This window comes from Egretta garzetta, unplaced genomic scaffold, assembly GCF_000687185.1.
Source record: "Egretta garzetta isolate BGI_Z169 unplaced genomic scaffold, ASM68718v1 scaffold503, whole genome shotgun sequence".
In the NCBI taxonomy this organism is placed as follows: domain Eukaryota; kingdom Metazoa; phylum Chordata; class Aves; order Pelecaniformes; family Ardeidae; genus Egretta; species Egretta garzetta.
The window spans coordinates 1,270,793-1,291,658 of NW_009259107.1; the positions used below are offsets into that span (position 1 = coordinate 1,270,793).

General features: G+C 40.4%; 1 protein-coding gene across 1 annotated transcript in view; it reads left to right on the forward strand.

Moving 5' to 3' along the window:
* The first annotated feature begins 14,801 nt into the window (after positions 1-14,801).
* The window catches only part of ZNF277 (zinc finger protein 277), a 32,517-nt gene continuing 26,452 nt past the window's right edge, over positions 14,802-20,866 (forward strand). The window contains exons 1-4 of the mRNA XM_009635336.2: positions 14,802-14,865; positions 14,962-15,160; positions 18,344-18,432; positions 20,423-20,505. Coding sequence (XP_009633631.2) covers positions 14,802-14,865; positions 14,962-15,160; positions 18,344-18,432; positions 20,423-20,505 — 435 coding nt within the window. The remainder of the gene's footprint in view (positions 14,866-14,961; positions 15,161-18,343; positions 18,433-20,422; positions 20,506-20,866) is intronic.

Consider the following 20,866-nt stretch of genomic DNA (forward strand, 5'->3'; position numbering starts at 1 on the left):
GCTGAGTCTTAAAAGTGTCCAATGTGGCAGAGTCAACCCCTTCCCTGGGGAGATTATTCCAATGGCTGACTGTTCTCATAGTGGAAATTTTCCCTCTCGTGTCCAGTCGAAATCTCCCCAAGAGCAACTTGTGTCTATTCCCCCTTGTCCTCTCTGTGTGACTCTTTGTAAAAAGGGAGTCTCCAATTTCTTTGTAGCTACCCCTTAGGTACTGGTACATGGTGATGAGATGCCCTCTAAGCCTCCTTTTCTCAAGGCTGAACAAACCCCGTTCTCTCAGCCTATCCTCATATGGTAGGCTTCCCAGTCCTTTGATCATCTTGGTGGCCCTTCTCTGGACCCCCTCCAGCCTGTCCATGCCTTTTTTGTATAGCAGGGACCAAGATTATGAAATTACACAAGCATTAAGTATTTTAACTTCAGTATGGGTGCAATTCTTGTCTGTCCAAACAGCCTTCATAACCTTTCCCAGCCCTGTGTGCTTCCTTCCACCATGTCCCATCTTGCAGCCTCTGCTAGAACTCTGCATCTTCGTGTGAACATCTGCATCCTAAAACTACAATTGCTTCCAGACTCTCTCTGAGGCTTCTGCTTTACATTCTCATCCACAAACTCCAGCAGGCTGAAGCCAGGAGAAAAGAATGAAAGTATTTGAATGTCTTTCTATGGACCTTTTAAAATAGCTTTAAATAATGCATCAGTAAAAGCCCCGCACAATGTGGGAAAGATCATGGCATTAAAGACCTGGGAGGGGAAAAATGGGGTTAGTTTTTTGCAACGTCAAAGCCGGTCTGTGCCCATGAAGAGTTGGGCACATCATCCTGACCGGTGTCTCACTGAAGTCAGGGGAATGCATATGTGAAAGTGCGGGTTCATTACAGAATTGTTGTTTCGAGTCATCTGTAATTAATTACAGTCAGTCGAGAGGAAAAAACTATCAGCCAATGACCTGATAAAAGTTGAATTAAATAATGTATTGGTTAGCAGCATTAAAACTGCATAACCAGACTGAAACTGCGGTGCTTAGCTTGCAATATAACGCACAAATTTTTGAAAGATGCCAAACTGCTAAACAGTAGGGTTAGATAATTTGGGGGTGTGCAAGGCGGTTTCCTCAGTAAGGATATGCCAGATACTACAAAAGAGCACAATACAATTTCATGTTAGGGAGCTTCTCTGCCCCGCTTGGTGGGGCAGTAGATACATGCCCTGTGGTCTAAGCAATAACACTTTTTTTCTGTATGAATGTGGATTGCTCAAACTACTTCATACAGAAATATTACCCATATTTGAAAATTTGATTATGGTATGGAGCCAGGAGTGCTGAACTAGAGTCTTTATTGATTTTTCAAAACATGCTACATGTTACAGCAGTCAAATTGTAATTAGGAAGTAAAGGAAAAGGGCATTGCATTTTGCTTGAGTTTATTCTCTGATTATAAAGGATTTTAGATCATCAGTGTACAGGAATAACTGTCAACGTGTAATGTTTTGGCACTATAGGGAACGGTATAGTTGCAAGTCTGATGTCTGATCATTGATATTAAGGCTTGGTTTCCCAGCAGGTAATTCCATGTTCACTGCTTGTTTGCCACTCTATCCTAATATTTTGCTATGATAGACCTGTAAATGAGAAATTGTAGTAAATGTTTTGTCAGTGGCTTCAGTAGTCTGAAACTCTCAGACAGATAAATGTCTGTTCCTAGTAAAATATATTTCAGCTGGGTTTCTTGAACTTGCCTTTTGATTCTTTTGCCTCGTGTTTTCACTGGACGGTCTCTTCCAAATGGTCTTTTTTTCCTCTTTCTTGTATTTTTCTCTGATTTTTATGACTGACAGACAGTGACCAGTGTGAAATGGCCCAGCTGCTTCTGTTTGATTCTTGCTCACTGAGATGTCATCCTCCCATTTGTCATTGGTGGTGCCATCCCTGAGGAACAGCTGCTCCTGTTTCTTGCTTCGTGTAGTACAGAATCATAGAATCGTTTAGGTTGGAAAAGACCTTTAAGATCATCAAGCCCAACCATTAACCTAACGCTGCCAAGTCCACCACTAAACCATGTCCCTAAGCACCACCATCTACCTGTCTTTTAAATACCTCCAGGGGTGGGGACTCAACCACTTCCCTGGGCAGCCCATTCCAGTGCTTGACAACCCTTTCAGTGAATAAAGTTTTCCTTAGTATCCAATCTAAAACTCCCCTACTCCCCTGGTGCAACTTGAGGCCGTTTCCTCTTGTCACTTGTTACTTGGGAGAAGAGACCAACACCCACCTCACTACAGCCTCCTGTCAGGCAGTTGTCGAGGGCAATAAGGTCTCCCCTCAGCCTCCTCTTCTCCAGGCTAAACAACCCCAACCCCGCCCAGTTCCCTCAGCCGCTCCTCAGCAGACTTGTGCTCCAGACCCCTCACCAGCTTCATTGCTCTCCTCTGGACACGCTCCAGCACCTCAATGTCTTTCCTGTAGTGAGGGGCCCAAAACTGAACAGGATTCGAGGTGCAGCCTCAACAGTGCTGAGTACAGGGGCACGATCACTTCCCCACTCCTGCTGGCCATGCTATTCCTGATACAAGCCAGGATGCCATTGGCCTTCTTGGCCACCTGGGCACACTGCTGGCTCATATTCAGCTGGCTGTCAACCCGCACGCCCAGGTCTTTTTCCACCAGGCACCTTTCCAGCCACTCTTCCCCAAGCCTGAAGCGTTGCATGGGGTTGTTGTGACCAAACTGCAGGACCCGGCACTTGGCCTTTTTGAACTACATACAGTTGGCCTCAGCCCATTGATCCAGCCTGTCCAGATCCCTCTACAGAGCCCTCCTCCCCACAAGCAGATCAACACTCCTGCCCAGCTTGGTGTTGTCTGCAAACTTACTGAGGGTGCACTCTAGCCCCTTGTTTTAGACCCAGATATCTCTGCTAGGGGCTGGGATGCATTTCGTACATACCTGGACTCCAGACAAATCTGGTTCACGTGCACCGAAGCTGTTCTCTCAACCCAGCCAACATGCAAAGCAGCTGGAGGATGATCAAGAGCTGCAGGACTTGTGTGGGTCAGAGCTGTGCCAAGAGGTGCAAGAAGAGGGACAGGGCTAGGAAGCATGGTGCAGCATCCTGTGACTCAGAACCTCTGCCAGAGTTCGTAGCATGTGCCCCGGGTCAGCCCTGGCAGTCGCGCAGTGGGAGTGCACAAGGCTCACGATACGAAAACAGGCATGGTTATGAGACAAATGCGTGCAGTAATAAGTGATACTGCTGTCACCGGCGCATTTTGCTAGCATTTGTCTTGACCAGTGTGCCAGCACTGAATTTTATTATGACTCAGTAATGCATGAATAAATGAGATAGAGCTTTTTCTCTGAAGGCTGGTATGTAACAGAAAACATCCTGCTTGAGGTTTTAATTTGATTTTGTCTTAGATGGGATGAAAACATGCAGCCTGTGTTATTACTGTACTAATTTAATGTTCAGGAGTCTGCATGTATTTATACAGTTAGCAAAATGTTGCCTGAAAAACATAAACAGCTTGTATCACTAATTCTAACATTCTAATTCTGTTTCTTGAGGAAATTAACTTCAGTTATTTTGTCATCCATGTCCATGAGCTACATTAGCAGTGTCAGTTAGTAAGTGTGTACCATACTTAAGAAGTCAAGATCTGTGTCATGTGTTTAATGAATCTGTGAAGGACAAGATAAATAAGTTCCGTATCACAAAAATACTTATTTTAACCTCTGGGACAAAGTCAGAATATGCTCACAGAAATTTGATATAGCCTGCTGTGAGATGTCCCTTTGATCTGTAAGACGTTAGTATTTGAGCTCTGACTGGAAAATACTTTCTTCTGAAATTATTTTTCAAAAATGTATTTATAAAGAGTATAAATAGTAGATTATTTGAAATACAGTCCAAGCTTTGTTTTCCTAAGCTAAGATATCAATTAGGCTGAACTATGTTGATCCACATCACTGCACGCTGTAATGAACTGTCCTTTTCAGCCGTTGTTTTTTCCAGATTGAATACCAATTTATGGAGGTTTGATTCTAAAAGTAGAAACCCCTTCTTTTGCTACTCTCCATCTGGAAGAGCTCCAGTTCACTGAGAAAGCAGCAACAGACCACAGAGCTTCTAACACCACAGGGCCCCTTCCTTGTACTGATTCTTCATTAAGCACAAAATTTGGTTAAATGATTCAGCCACGAAGGCTTTCTGAGTATCAGTAAGCTCTGTCACAATACCTGAGAGATTTTAACCTGTTCTGTCGGTGTGAAAGGCACATACATCAGGTTCCCAGAAACGGGACTTCTCAGGATGCAGTTTGAGGTTAGTTCTAATTTATACGAGTCTGGAAAAAAGATTGAAGTGACATTTACAATGAAAATTTCACACTGTTTTTAGTTGTTTTTCTCAAATATTTGTCTTTTTTCAAGGAGCGTCTACCAGTGGAAAAGGGTTAGAAACCCTGTGATGCAAGCATTTTAGTCAGGAGGATGGTAAAAATTCCTGTCATCACAACATGGGGGTGTCTAAAGCAGGCTTTAGGTTTTTAAAGGAAAATCACACAGCCTTTCCTTTAGCTACTGAATGTAAAGCAATCATTTAAAAAGACAACTAGGCAATCTTTTCCACATCAAGAGGATAAGCGTGCTTGGGAATTGAATGCTGTTAGAAGAAAAGGACAGGTGACAAGAGAAAAGATAAGGAAAATCCTTGTAATAAAGAATTATTGATCTCTACTAGATAACGATAACAAGAAGTAGAGAGTAAACTAATTAACATGTTTTAGGTAGCAATGCTGGCATAAAAGATACTAGGCTTCGTACAATAGTTGTTAAAGGCACCGCAAAGGTAAATCGTAGCAATGAAGAAGTATTGCTATCCGTACTAAACACACTGTTCTGACCTCTTCTTTGTGGGAGAGCGAAGGCCACAATCATGGTAAATAGAAACTGAGACACGCCCATCTCCAGCTTGCTAACGTTTGCAGAAGAGTCAGCAGCACAGTGGCAGTGGTAACATACACAAGTATTAAATTTGCAGCACCGTAGCATCGTGGAATCATTTAGGTTGGAAAAGATCCTTACAATCATTGAGTCCAATCGTTAACCCACCACTAAACCATGTCCCTAAGTGCCATGCCTTTACTTGTGACACCTTCCAGTGCATATTTTTTAAAGTTTTAAAATTATGGTCTTGCTCAGCTTAGCACAAAATTGTGCTCTTTTTTTTTTTTTTTAAAGTAGTTTCTCGTCATGTGAAAATAGCAGAAATTTAGTCTTTATACCTCAACTTAAACCAACATTGTTTATGCTTTATTATGATGTTTTTGCTATGCCTTTGTATTAAACAGCAAATTAAACAGAAAAAAAGCTAACCATTTTTATTAATTAGATTTAGGTGATAAGTACAAAAGAAGAAACAAAATGATCACTTTTGTCCTTCCATTTCAGATTCCTGTGTTGGGTATTTTCTTCCTCTTCTTTGTAACTAAACATTCTGAGTTTCAGGCTACATAATTACCTTGTTAATCCTTCCAGGAAGTGGGGTAAGGTTTAATCATTGCTTCTTAATCCCTGATTTTAGTACATAATGTGGGTCTCAGCTCCCCATGTCTACCACGTCATGCGATCACACTAAACAAGAAAGGGTTGGTATTGTTTACTTCAAAAAAAATGTCTCTTGTTGAATTCTATTCTGTTATTTTGGAGATCAGTATAATAATTCATACAAGGCTAAGTGATTCATAAACATCAATTGTTAAAATTAGACATCTAAGTACAGAGAAAATGTCAGGGAAGACCACTGAGTATTGAGTACCACTTCAGAGTAATCTTGATTTGCTTTATTGCTTTTCTATTTTTAAAAAAAAAAGTGTAGACAGATGTAGGTCTTTATAGATGTTCTTTAAGACAGCCTCTGTGTATTTGTGATCTACAGTTCTCATCTTGCAAATACATTGAGGTGAGTAACAAGTCAAATAGCCCACTGAACTGAATAAGATTGTTTGCATAAGTAAAATGTTTGCACAAATAAATGTTTGTAGAACTAACTATGGAGATTGCAAGAAAAACTGCATCTAAAGCCAAAATTCAGGAAAGTAAAACCTGTGGGGAGAGGGTATGACAAAGGTAAAGATAAACAAGTGTTCTTGGCAAAAGTGGATGAGAGTGGATGTCTTAAGACTCGGGAGATATTTTGAAGATGTTGCTGAAATTGAGGAAGTGCCTACTGTAGGTAGAGTCCAATCTACAGCCTTGATTGTTTAATGAAACAGCAAAGCAGAAGTTCTGCTATTAATTAATCATCACATGGGTTGTCACTTGTGGGAATCACTGTCGATGCACATTTTTTAATTCCAACTTTTGGACAGGGAAGGTGGGGGAAAAATGGGTGAACATACATTCTTTTGGTAATTAGGGTAAGACATGTTTTCCTAGTTTTGCTAAGAGTAGGAATTGGCTTTGTATTTTGGGTACAGCACAGATACTCCTGCGGTACTGCCATTTCACCCTTTGGGTGTCCTGTAAACAGAAATGGTACCAATTTTGCTTAACAACAGTCATAAGAAATCAGAGTAGCTCTAAAGGGTTGTAATAAAACTATTCAAAATTTCATTCTGAGTTAGATAAATATCATTTCATGGTTGTGACCAAGATATCAAACCCTGCGTTTAGTTACGCTAATGTGGGTCCATGCCATTTACCCAGAATTGAGGTATTATGTGGCTCTGAGCTTGCACAGAACCTGCCTGTACTTTGTTAAATATTTATAAATTGCGTATTAAGATCAGCACTTAAATATTGTTATGAATACTTATTAAGGTCACTTTCATCAGTGTGTGTGTGTCCCTCTGTGAGAGGTCTGGTCTTTATTGATGTAAGGTTTTGTCTTTCTGGGCTTAAGCAGAAAGAGGATGAGCAGTGGCGTACACCTGCTGGTGAACTGGGCAATAATGTAGTCTATTATTTAAACATGATCTTATTGGCAAGCGCATTGGTTTTGTTATATTAAAATTCCAACACTTCACATTTTTATTAATCACTTTCCCACTCCTTCTATTCACTTGTATTCTGATGCCTGTGCTCCGGTACCCATAGCAACACTTGTTAATGCTAATGAAACTGCAACATCCTAAGCTCCCCGACAGAGCAGCCCTGTTAAATATGGCTATTAAGCACAGTTGTATTTCTGTTAGTTCCAGCTCCCAGCAGACACCTGCTCTATAGAAACTCTGTCCTGAGATATTAGGATTTGGTAACTCACAGCTTTTCTTAAAACTGTCACTTGACTGGAATAAAATTCTCATATTCCCAGACAGCGGATGCTACAGAATATGTACGGTTTCTGTAAAACTGACAAGGTTTAGCTGTAGGATTAAGTACTCTTTTGAAGTGCTCATTTGCATTCAATGAAAAAGTGGGCAGGGTTGAGGCTGACTGATCTTGGGGGAAGCTACAGGGTGCATTGTCTCCTAGAGCTCATGGACATTTTAACTAAATATCATTCATAGTGCGTTAACAAGCAGAAGTAATAGCTAAATAATTTCTCATGAACTCAGACTCAATGATAATTTAACTTAATAGACATACTTGAGTGCTTTAATCTAGAGAGCTAGGAAATTGTTGTGTACATTGATTCTTCTTTCACTAAGGAACGTATTTGCATGTAGTATTGGTGAGGATGATGACAGGGTGTATTATTTCCATTATTCTGAGGGTTTTTTTCTGAATACTGTTTATTTGGCAAGTCATTAGTCATCCATCTTTCATACTCCAGAAAACAAAAGAAAAATCCTGTAATCGGTATAAAATCTCTTCCAAGAATATGACCACAAATTAGGGGATGCTGCTGTGCCAACAAATAGATGCTGCAGTGCCAAGGCTGCAAAACAGGGCAGCTGTCACGTGTGTTTCAAGTGTCAAGCTGGTGCTTCTCGATATTCTTTTTCATTATAGCTCAAAAAAACTTGAATACTAGACAAAGCTTTAAAACTACTCATTTCCTGAAGGGTTTTACATGCAGCACTGTTTTGTGCAGAATTACCTATAGGAATGCAGCTTCGTTCCCTAATGTACCATATCTGGGGGGTTGGTCATTTTGATAACTAAATGATTTTGCCATTGAATCAGCGTGAGCTTGGGGGAGGGTGCTCGGCCTTTCTGTTTTCCAGCCGGCATCTGTTACGCTGTTAGTGTGGCGTGCCAGGTTTGCTAGGTGTCTTTTGTTTTCCTGTCATTCTTTCTCCCCTTTGTTCTCTACATGTCTGAAAACCTCAGTCTTCTATGCATTGTTTAGACTCCTTTATTTGCCTGTATATCTTTGTTGTGTTCATTTTTGTTTTAGGATCATTTCAAGTTCTTGTGCTAATCTCCTCATAATATTAACCAGCTGTATTAATGAGATAATAAACCAGACTTGTTGGTAATGAATTGATTCATTCAACTACTGGATTTAATTAGAAAGACACTTAACATTCCAGCAGATGTTCTTTTTTTATTTCATTATCCTTGTGTTACCAACAGTGGGCTTATAAATATATACTCGGCATGCCTATAGTTACATAATACAGTCTTCAACCTAAAGCCTTGTTGTTATGCCATAAACTGCAAAAGATTACATGAAACCTGTAAATATGTCTTAAGCCAATTTGTATGAATTCCTCTTTTCTCATTTCGTTTCTCAGACTATGTGCAGTCTTGAATTTTCAGAGTATTCTTCATCTGATGATAAAATGTTTCATTTTTTTAAAATGAGTCAGATTTCTTCTTCCCTAGTTAAAAACCCTTGTCTTTGGACTTACATGATCTCCTTTCCTTCTGGTCTCATGACTCTCATTCCTTTTTTTCTGGTGGCAAAGCTTCAAAAAGAAGGGTACGAGTGCCCCTCTCCTCAGCATTCCCTGCAGACTGATTTAGGGAGTTCCTGGCTCAGCTTGCTGGTTGCCTGCTGCAGGGGTCTGCCTCTCCCTGAGCTCTGGCGCTGGAGTCACCGCTGCAGGTTGCACCCCAGGGCCAAGCCATGTGAGGTAGGAGTTGTAACAGTGATTTCGTTGATCTGTACCCCAGTACCTCCACTTTCCAGTTAGAGAATGTAATTTATGCAGCAGCGTTCAGCTTGTCCCCAGATCTAGTCGGAGCACCTAGTTCAGATGTGCGACCGAGAAGAACTGGGCACAACAGCCTCTTAACTGCATTTAGCACGTTATGTATGCCTATGCTGGCAACAGTAGGTTTTGCCAACTGAAGCCAGTGCTGGGTGATGTCCTTGTTAGGAAGCACAGTGATAAAATTCTTAGTGTTTTCTTTTCCTCTGTGTGTAATGCTTTTGAAGGAACGTTGCACACTTTGTAAGGCATGGTTATGGTAAAATTACATGGAACAGCTGAGGCTGTCAAGCTGAGAAGAGAGGAGGAAGCCGAGATGAGAAGAGGAAGGTCCTGTTTCATCTTGCTGCTTCTCACCATGCACTCCTTAGTTTGCTCTTGCACTTGGTAGACTCTTCTGTGAGCATTTTCAACGTTATTGAGCAAAAGAAGTGAGTAGTTCTGTCTGATTAAAGAGCTGAATCGACTCAATCAAAGGGTTTGGCAAGCACAGGAGCCAGCGCAAGCAGAAAGGCAGTAGTAGATGGTTAGGAGTGGTAGGATAATGTGGAGAAAGACAGGATAACAAGACATCCCTTCACTTCTTGGTGGCCGCAAGCTCTTACACTGAGAACTTTGCCTTTCACAACTTGCCTTCAAATGCCAAATCTTTCCTTCCTTTTCTTTCTGATACTCACATCTATTGTGTTGGCCATAAAATGACACGGCGTATTGCTTTGTGATAATTGCATGTGTGATTATGCAGGTAGAGTACACTGCCTGTACTGCTATCGTCTGTATTATAACTGTGTGGGTGTAACGTTTACTTAATGTGCAAACTAACATTAGAGTTGAGCTGAGAACATTTGCATTTGAAACTAAAAATGTTCCAGTAAGGACAATGAATCCATTTTGAGCCTGTTGCTTCATTAGCTGTGAAGATTAACAAGTCTATATTATAAAAACACTCAACATGAAATAAAGCCATATAATTTCTGTTACAGGCAGCCTTTTTTCGTTTTATTTTATCACTGTTGTAATGGTATGTAGAGTTCTGGTGCAGGGATCAGGATTCTATTGCACTTGGTATGCTATGTAACAAAAAAATGTGCTTATTCTAGTATTGAAAGTAATTTGTGTAATCCAAATCATTTTCTGTACCTTCTCATCGTCAAATGTCTTCAAAGTATTAATTTTATTTTCTCCTGAAGAACTGAGTATACTTCTTAGTCTTTGTTTTCAAAGAATATAGTCCTCTAGTCTTTTCTTTCTATTTATCTACATTTTTTTCGCTCTGAATTAGATGTAAAAGACCACAGTTTTACCTGTCCTGTTAAAGGTTGAACATGGTGTCAGCTGTCAATTCTGTGAATGAGAGAGGTTATTTTCTTAGTTCCTGAGTTCAGTGGGCTTTCTGTGAAACCTTTGGGATATCTGTTTGCATAACAGTCATGCTTTTTTCCATTAAGCAGATGAGAAAAACTCAGGGGTGATGGGGTGATTTGGCAGAAACTTAATGGATGGATTTTATAGGGCTCTGTTCTCACAGGGAGCGAGGTCCCATGCTGTTCACCACAGACACAAATAGGAAGGGGGTTAGGTGATAAATTTTGCTGTTAATACACTTTTTTTTTTTTCCAAGTGGTAAGCAGGAGGGCCAGCTGAAGCACTGCGGAAGAATCTCACAGTATTTGAGTGAACTGGACAAAAAAAGTGCTATTCAGTGTTAACAAATGCAGAGTAACACACATGGGAGTGAACACGAAGAGTACATCCACTGTCTTGTACATTAACACCTGATTCACAACTTGACTGAGACTCTCAAGTCACTGAAGATAATTGAGTGGTTAACTCAATGATCCTAAAAGCAAGCAAAATGCTAGGAATAAAAAAGAAATAGAGAAGAGACTGAGGAAAAACTGCAGTGATTTAGAAATCCATTTTCTTCCACAGTTGGGGTGTTTTCAAACCTCAGCACACCAAGAAGGGTAGAGTAGACCTAGCCAAGAGCTGAACAAGGCCAACAAGGAATGAAGGACCATTAGGAGAACGGGAACTGTTGCTGCAGGTTTTTTGTAGGTGTTAAAGACCAACAGTTTCAAACGGTGCTGAAACAAATCCATGGGAAAAAGAAAGCCATTAAATGCTGCTGAACTCAGGCATATGTACAGCCTGTGACTTAGACTCTCCACTCTCAGATTTCTGGAAGACTGTGCTATTTGCATGACTGCTGTTTGCTTACCCTGTTTTTATACACTTCCATAGGTAATTGCTTCTTGCCCCCGTCAGCCAGGGCACTTGCACTAGGTGGATGCTTAAGCTGACCCTGTGAAGTCATTCTTGTGACAGTACATTTTTAGAAAAAGCTCACTGTTTTTCCCTCATTTTCAAGTGCCTCCACATGTGGGAGTGCTGGTGGAGTCAGAGAACTCGATCTGAGTGGTTTTTATTTCCCTGTTAGCCCTTAGCTGTGCTTTAGTTAACAGCTTTTCTTCAGTACCTGTGGCCACTCTGCTCCAAATAGAGCATCAAAATTAGCTGCTTTTGCAGAGATTTCAGTAATATGCTTAGCTTTATTTGTACTGTTTTGATGTTTGTGTTATGTGTTAGTCCATTAAGTGCTACGCTAAAGGCTGTGCATCTTTGTTCAGCTCTGTGCATTTATTCTCTTGTTCAGTGTTTCTTGCAGCAGATGTGTACAAAGATATTTTCATGGATTCTTTTTTCCCTCACCTCCTCCTTTAAGTGCCTTTGAAGTAAATTGCATAAGCTTCTGCAATTGCCACACTGGTCCAGTAGTCTGTATGTAAAGTTCTTTTTTAGTATTAGCTACTCTGGACAGCAAAAAAAAATCTTCACCCCAGTTTGTTCCTTCCTGCAACTCGCCACTACAATTAAAGATTAACAGCTCTGTTCTTCCAGCCCAAACAATTGCTTTTCCTGGGTACTCGTGCTAAATAACTGTGTTGGCTCCTTGCCTATGCTGAGTAGCAGTTCCTGCCACACACACCTATCTTTTGAAAGTTGGTTTGTTGAGGCAGATAGGCACTTGTTTATTTGGACTTCTAAATATTTAAATAGGTCATTGCAAGAGGCCTAAACCAAAACCGAACAAAAAGCAGTGTAGCTGCTTACTGGGCACAGCTGAACTGGCTGACAGAGTATCTTCTGAGTTCTCTTGGCATCCCTGCGAGTCAGCAATTGCGAAGGAAATTAAGTTGCTCTACTTTTCTCAGTAAAGATGCTTTAATGATTCTTCGGGCTACAAACTAGCACTAACTGTAAGAATGCACAAACCATTGTAACGGGTACCTTGCAGGGAACGTCAGTTTTGCCTGGGAGAGCTGACCCTGCCGTGAGAATTGCTCTAGGACTTAGTGTAGCAGCTGCTGTTCTAAAAGTAGGAAAAGATTAAACAGTTTATACAATGCCAGGTTAATAAAGAAATGTCTGGAGGAAGGGATTGGGCTGAAGTGCAGGTAGAATGATGAGCGGAAGAATGTTAGATGGTCAAAAGCAGTTGTATTGCACCGGGTAATGCCATGCTCTGTGTGCTGCCACCTCTCCACGCTTCTTAGTTTTATGGGATAAACTGAATTCAGCGTAGCCTGACCATCAGTCTTCAGCCAACTCGCTGCCTTTCCAGGAAGTTTTATTTTTCAAATGTCCTAAGTAGAAGCCTCAGCGGTTGTGCCGGGCAGATAATGTTGTTCCAGGGGCAGCACAGAACCGATGAAGCTGTATTTCCTACGGTTTTGTACCTTTTCCCACCTGTGACTCCCAGTAGCTCCAGCTTACCCTCATCGGGCAGCCATCGGCACACACTGTGCCTGCTCTGGAGCACTGCATGTCCACGCTGGCTGGCTTAACAGCACATGTGATGGACAGCAGAGCCCTGGTCCCCTCTCCGTGCCCCTTCCTTTACCTGAAGTTTATCACAGAACTTTTAGGAATTTCCCAGGTCCATCTCTGAAACTGCAGCCCTTCTTTGGTTATTTCAAAGTCTTGGCGAAGGATAGGGGGCGGAGCGCTGCTTCATTAGTTTATTTTTCTAGGAAAAAAGCTAAATGGCTATGATCTTTAAAATTATTTTTCAAATTTTCCATGTGGATAAGTTACCAAATTATCAAATTTGATGTGCTTGCCAATATATAGTACATATATGTGAAATTTGAAGGGTGAAAATTGTCATACATTGATTCTTCTATCTGATAAATATTGTTTATTAAACTTCCTTTAACCTTACACATTTTAAAATTCCTGTGTGACAAAATAATAGGTTTGGGAGACGGCCTTTTTCTTAAATCTTTAGATATCTTCAGAAAACAAAACCCAGGAGATTCTGTCTGAACATCAGGGAACACCTTTTTCACTGTGGGGGTGACTGAGCACTGGCACAGGTTGTCCAAGGAGGCTGTGGAGCCTCCATCCTTGGAGATACTTGAAAGCTGCCTGGACATGGTCCTGGACAACTGGCTCTAGGTGGCCCTGCTTGAGCAGGGGGATTGGACCAGATGACATCCAGAGGTCCCTTCCAACCTCAGCCATTCTGTGATTCTGCAAAAATTTCATTTCTTTACAGAGGTGTTCATGTCACTGCAGGAATCCGGGGGCATGGAGTTTATTCTCCTGATGCACAAGTTAACTTCCTATCACAACAATCAAGGAGACCCACGATGTTTTCTTTTCAGCTTTCGTCCTCAGAGTGCAGGAACTACTGGGGAGCTTTTTCTCTTTGCTTTTACTTTCCTTTTGCTATCCAAAATTGACATAGCTAAAATCAAAGATACATATTGAAATTGGCATTTGCTTCCAAGGTAAACCCTTACCAAAGTCTGAGATAAGATTTGTTTGGAAAATTAACACTGTGGTTTATTTCTGGACAACTGGAATTTGATCAGGCTAACGGGGCCAGCTGTTGAAGCCTGTTGGTCGCAGTGTTTCTTAATGAATTACACTAATTTATACCTGCGGAAGAGCTTACGAATTTACACTGCTATTGTTTAAATGGGGACACACACACATGTAGCCTGGGTCAGTCTGCTTGTTTGCAACACTACCACAGTACTGTGCAATCCACCCACTTGTTGAACTACAACCACAGCAGGCCTGGAGAGCATTGCCCGGTGCCTCGCCTCTGCGTGCTGGTGTTTGAGCAACCTGCGTCTGACTGGTGCCGTGTAGGGCAACCACAGCGTGTTGACCTTTCCACGCGGGGCATGGCTGGCCCCTCCTCAACATCAGTACAGTTCAGAAGTGTGTCAGTGGGCATCAGCTTCCACGTGGCAGTGGTCTTTATCAGGAATAGGCTTTTCCTTTGTCACAGAACAGTAAGTGAGATGCTGATGGAAAAAAAGGCAAGGCAAATGCATACAGACCTTCAACAGTCATTGAGAAAATGATAGAAGTATTGTGCAATCAATAAAAGTATAATTGGGAGAAATCAACATACCAAACAGTTTGTGCTGTACAATCTGAAGCCTTCCTGATAGTATAAGGAATGTGGCAAGGAGAGTAGCTTCGTTCATATCAACAGGTAGACTAGGTAGTGACAGGAAAAGTAGGTTTCTCATCATAAAATAGTAATAGTAATAAGCAGAGAACTTGTGTCTGTTTGACTTGGTGTCAGCAGGGAGTTTCAGTTGTAGCAGGTACTTGTGAACTGTCCCGTGCTAACCTCCCACCGTCCTTCTTGGAAATCATGCAGTCAACTCGCTTCCATGCACCTCATTGCTGGCGTGGTCCTTGCAACAAAACTGGGACCCAACAAAACAGGTTTTACATGTACTGCCTAAAAGTACTCCGAGTGATCTAGATTTATTCACTTAGTCAAAATCATTTATTTATTTATTTGTTTGTTTGTTTGTTTGTTTATTTTAGATACAGAGTGTATTTTGGAGCCTCTGTCTCTGCCAGAAAGTCCAGGTGATGTTGCTGCTGCAGAAAGTTCTCCCTACGTGCCTTGTATTTTCTGCAAAGAATGCTATCTCTTAGCAGAACAAAACCAGCTCCTGAAGCACATGATTATTGAACACAAGCTCGTCATAGCAGATGTGAAACTCGTTGCAGATTTTAGAAGGTAAGGGCTATATTGTTTAAAATGAGTGTATAAGTGTGCAGGTATTATAGAAAGCTTCAAAAAACTAGAGATCATCTTTTTGAAATACTTTAAAAAACAGTAGGGTGTTGTGGGAGGATTTTTATTACTTTTTTGAGGAGCTTTTTGTTGCTGGACTGTAAGGTTGTTTTCCCATTCCTCTCCCACTCCCCAGCCATTAGATGTTGCTGGGACCAGGGGACTCAGTATCAGAATACAGGGCAATTCCTACATTAGACGTTCTTTGACATACCCTAGGGATTTCTCAGGTCCTGTCACTAATCAACAAGTTGCGTACAAGCCAGAAAGCTGTTTATTCTGTAAAGCACTTTCTAGACAATCAACTCTCCTAATTTTGGGTTTTATTCATTTGGGACAAGAGTATTTCTTCCACCATACAATGTCTGCTAAAGCTGTGTATTGTATGCAGAAGCTGCTCGGTACAGGATCTCTCAGATTCTGGGATGAAATTCATTTGCCCTATTTTAAGGATGCCAGTATTTCCCAATAGAAATCGCATTTAATCCTTAACTATGCTTTACCGTACTGTGATCTACATACAACTGTGACTCCTTCTACAGCTGTGTCATTGATCATCTCAGCAGGGTCACACTGCCTTTCTCTCTCTTAACTTCCTCCAGTGGCTGGCATGGCCCCAGCTGGCTCGTAACTTCAGAGACTCGGCGCTTGCTTGGCATTTTGCTTTCACACACAGCAATGTATGGGCCAGGCACTAGGCTAGACGGTACCTGCCAGTTTATAGGTAGCTCTGTTGCAGTGTTTAAATGTTAGCTGGATAATTTCTCAACTAAAAGGAGTTTTCTGGTAGGTCTTCTGTGACTAGTTACTCAGCCAAAGCCAATAACTTGTGTCTATCAAGATGCAAAAAAAAGAAGAAATATTAAGATGAAATTTAGGAGGAGAAATGTAAGCCATATAAAGCCTTATTCAGATGTATGAGCTTAACGTTGCTTAAAATTGAAAACTGATACTTGTTTTTGTTTGGGTTTATGCTGAAAGCAGGCAGAACGAGAACGCAGTGTTCTTTGGAGATAATGCTAGTTTCCTCAGATAAATAAAGGGATCAGAGCTGCTCAGTCATGGACCGCCAGTTTAAGTGTGCTTGGGGGATTATCCTCTGTTAATAGAAATGTATTTTAAAATCACCTTTTCAAGAAAATGTCCATTTAGATTCTTTTTGCTGCTAATGCAATTGGAAGGTAGCCAAATGTTACAGAAAGTTGCCCCGGGATGTGAAATGATGGAGTTGTTACTCTGAAGTGTGCCTTCTCTTATTTGCTGTACTGAATATCAGAAAAATAGCCTAATACTATGCACTAAAAAAAAAAAAGTAAGTATAATCTGAAGTGTTAAGTGTGGAAAAAACAGGGAAACAACTATGAAAACATAGTATTTTTTTAATACTTAGCAATGAGTTACAGTCATTTCTTGACAGAGCTACAAGAAGTGGAGAATCCAGAGAAGAACAATGCTAACGGAAAACTTTTTTTTTTTTTTTTAACCTGGAAGAATAAAGATAAGTTGGCATTAGGGCAAGGGGAAGAGAGAAGGGGAATAAGCTTCCACTTCATGACTGGACGTGATCACTCAGGACATTGATCACTCATTCTCTCTCCATGGAACTATGACCAAGCATTGGCTTTATTTGATCATTGATTATCAGGGTTAAGTCTTACGGTACGAAATCCCTTAGCAGTAAGCTTCATGACACAGTTATGGTTAGGTGAGTTTGTCTAAATCATGTTCATTTATTTCAGTGCAGGGGGCAGACTAAATAGCATCTTGAAATCCCTTCATTTGCACAATGATGTGCTACAAGCTTGAGGACGACTTACTCTGGAAGACTTGCTGTTCTGCGTAGCAGCAAGACTGTTTCATTGTGCATTATAAACAGTGGAGTAGACGGGGGACAACAAAAGGTTTACCTCTCGCTTACTGGCATCTAATGATGCCTCTGAATGAGCTTCAGCTGTGCATGCTGGCTTTGCTGTGCTTAGCTGTCCGCTGTACCTGAGGTTAATCCTCTCCATGTCAAAGTTAGCAGAAACAAGTATGCGCTGATTCCTTGGCTGCTGCAGTTGAAGTCCTCATATAGTAGGAGATGGTAAGTAGAGGTAATATGCACCACCATGGGATGTGACAGCTGTGGCAAGTAAATTTTTAGATTGCACAGGTATTAAAAGCTGCAACTATTTAAAAATGCCCTCATAATAATGATACCTGATTTTTTATGATTCTTTTCCTAGTTTGATAGCATGTCAATAGGAAGCTGTCATTGAATAGTTAGCCTTTACCTTACCAACTTTCACATGATTTATATCACACGTGAGTCATAAGTATAAATATAAGCATGCACTTACGCATTTTCAGATTATTTTTTTTTTTATAGTAAGATTCTGAATAATCAGCACAAGGATTGCTTGGTTCCCTTCATCCTATAATTGAAGGTGATGATTTCTTCTTGGTTAGACAGTAGCTTCTAGTTCAGTGGGAACCTAATCTCAGTTGTGGGTCTGCTAATGCCACTATAATACAGTGATAGTACAAGAATGTTTCTAAACAGCTGTAGCTGATGGGCTAAACCTTCAAGATGTGTTTAGGGCTCTCCTTATCCTGTCTGCTATCCCACCACCAGGTGCTTGGGGGACTTCGTTTTTCTGTCTTTCTAGTTGTCTGCCAAGCTGCAGCTTTCACTGTAACTCCACAGGAGACCTGCCAAAACCTCACTTTTGACAAGTTGGTGTTTTTACTGAGTTTCAGGTTCCTGCCTGCATCTTGCAGAAGACAGACCACAATATTTTGGGAATTTCAGAGTACTCTGCAGTGTATCTCTTCAGTAAAGTCACATCTGAGTGGCACTTCTGTCTGAAGATGTGAATAGGTCACAGTGTTTATGTAAAGCTTAATGCAAGTCTGTCTTACCGAGTTCTTTACTTTGACAGGATGGTTAAGCCCAGTCTTAATGAAGCTGAATGAATTTAATGAATTGGAAAACTATAGATTAAAGGAAGAAAAGACAAGATACAGGAATTTAAAAAAAAAAATACACTTAAGAATTTAGAGGATGGAAAAAGTGAGAGCCGATCAACTAAACTATTTTTGACATTTCCTTTTTCACTAATCATCTCCCCCTTATTTTTGAAGATACATCTTGTACTGGAAGAAGAGGTTTGGAGAGCAGGCCATCACAGACTTTTGTAGCGTGATAAGAACAAATTCGGAAGCTCCGTTAGGTAAGTTGTAAGTAGTAAACTTGCTTACTCCCTGTCGGCCAGGTCGTGTGATAATTGGTGGCATATACTGCTGCTTTGATCAGCCAAGTGTGAAGTAATCTGACACTAAGTCAGAAAACCACAGAAGTAATGTTTAACTCTTAACCACGTATTTAAACTTACCTTTTCCAAGAACCGCAGCGCGTGCTTCGGCACTGTACTGAGTGAGGATGGGCTCAGTAGATGCTGAAATGCGCTGCCGAATTAGGGCCGGTTACAAATCAAGGCCTAGAAGCAGCACTGCTTACATCGTGGCTGTGGAAGCTTTGGTACCCACTGCATAAATAATTGGTGACAGTCCTTCCAGAAATGTTGAGAAACATTCCCAGTGAGCTGTCTTTTCCGACCTCACCCTGTCCACTACCGCCACTGACGCCACTAACTCCTCCTGGACATCAGGGCCACAGTGGCCCTTCCTTTCCCCTGCCACAGTGCTTATTGCCCCCAGAGTACTGGGAGATGATATCTTCATGGTAGGGGTACAAACATTGCCATTTTCTGGGCTCTGACACAAGACCAAAGACCGCACTTCACAGTTCTGCATTGGCACAGTGGGACATTCCATCATAGGCACAGTGATGACTCTGCGAAGGAAGTGTTTTTCTCGGAAGCAGCTGATGCCTTTCTTTGGCTTCCCCTTTTCTAACAGAAAAACAGAGTTTACCTAAAAGCAGATAAGAGAAGGTTAGGTCTTCCCTGCATCTTTAATTTGCCATGAAGAGCTTAAAAGAGAGGGAGAAATGCATGCAGCCAGTGTCAGAGATAGGTGGAAGGTGAAAACTGAGTACAAAATGGATGAAAAGAAATTGTTTCAGTTATTCAAATTAATTTTAAGAAAAATAGTCCTAGAAAACGTGAAAATCACGCCAAAGACCATAATTACATTTCTTGACATATGTATATCTTTTTTCTGAAATTTTAATACTTACCACTCAGTTTGAAAATTGCAAATCAAGCGCCTGAATGCCAGAGCTTGCCAGAATTATGAACTATCAATAGCCCTTCCAGAGGACAATGAGAATACCCTGTTGTTTCTTTGTTAACAAACTTGTTAATTTTAATGGCTATCTCCTTCAAATTTGATAGCTCAGAAACCAGGGGGATTCTCTTCTTCATACAGGCTTCTGTATGAAAAGATGGGAAAGGCTGAAATCTAGCAAGTTTAAAATTCTAAAAGACTTGACAGTGGTCACTTCAGTTTACCAAGCACATCACCCTTTGATTAATAAATGAGCAATTTTCAAATGCAAAGTATTTTTGTGTTTTTATATTTTCTTGCATGCCAAGTAATTTTAAAGTAATTCGTTTGAGTAAGTTTTGTTTTATTATTAAATTGGATATGAACATAAATAATAAAAAGGTTAGTAAACATAAAATGTAGGTAAAACATATAAGTAGAAATGTAAATTAGGCAAGTCTCAATGTGTGTTACTAAACAGTAGTGGTGCGTATCTGCAGATGGAATGAGAACTGATGGTAAAAGGTAATGTGATCAGTCAGGGTAAGGGGAGGTTATACCAAATGATGTTAACTACTGAAAACCGATGGTTACTTAGGGAAATAACCAAAAATCCCACATGCAAGATAAAATTAAACTTGATTTTCTTTTATGCTGGCTTTATACTATAACCAATATAAATCACTAAAATTGCTTTATCTCTCCAGAAGAACCATCATAAAAAAGAATAAAGCTGGTAGTGGGGAAAACCTATGCAAGACTTTGGTCTTTGTACTGCAATATTAATGATGTAAAGGTCTTATAAGTATGTGTATACAAATACGTATGCGTGTTTCATTGAATTATGAAATTAAAATAACTGACTTTTATAGATGAAAAACCACATTCTCACATTCTTAACACATTCCAAAGGTTTAGCAAATTATGTGCCAGAAATATTCAAAGCAGCTGCAACTTCCTATCCTTTACCCACATTTCCTAATCTCTTAACAGAAGAACAGGAGAATTATTTTCTTCTATGTGATGTTTTACCAGAAGACAGATTACTTAGAGAACAGCTTCAGCAAAAGAGACTGGTAAGAAATTACTGTTGTTTCATTTTTGAGGTAAACAGTTCCATTGTGTAATATATGGTAACTTAGTGGGCATTTAAAGTAAAAGCATTTTTTGCTAGACTGCAAAATACTGATTTTTTTTTAATATTTTTTATATTATATTTTTTAAGCTCATTTCCCTAGCTGCTGCACAAACACACACAAACTTGTCTATAGATTTTTCCTTGGAATAAATTTACAAGTTGTATGTCAGTGTTCCACACGAGTGGAAAATACGCCCAGAGCACTGAAAAAGGCTGAGGGTGCTGAACATTTTTTCTTTTTGCAAGGATCTGCAATGCATTGACACACTGTCTTTTGTGTAATAATATATATGTAGGGA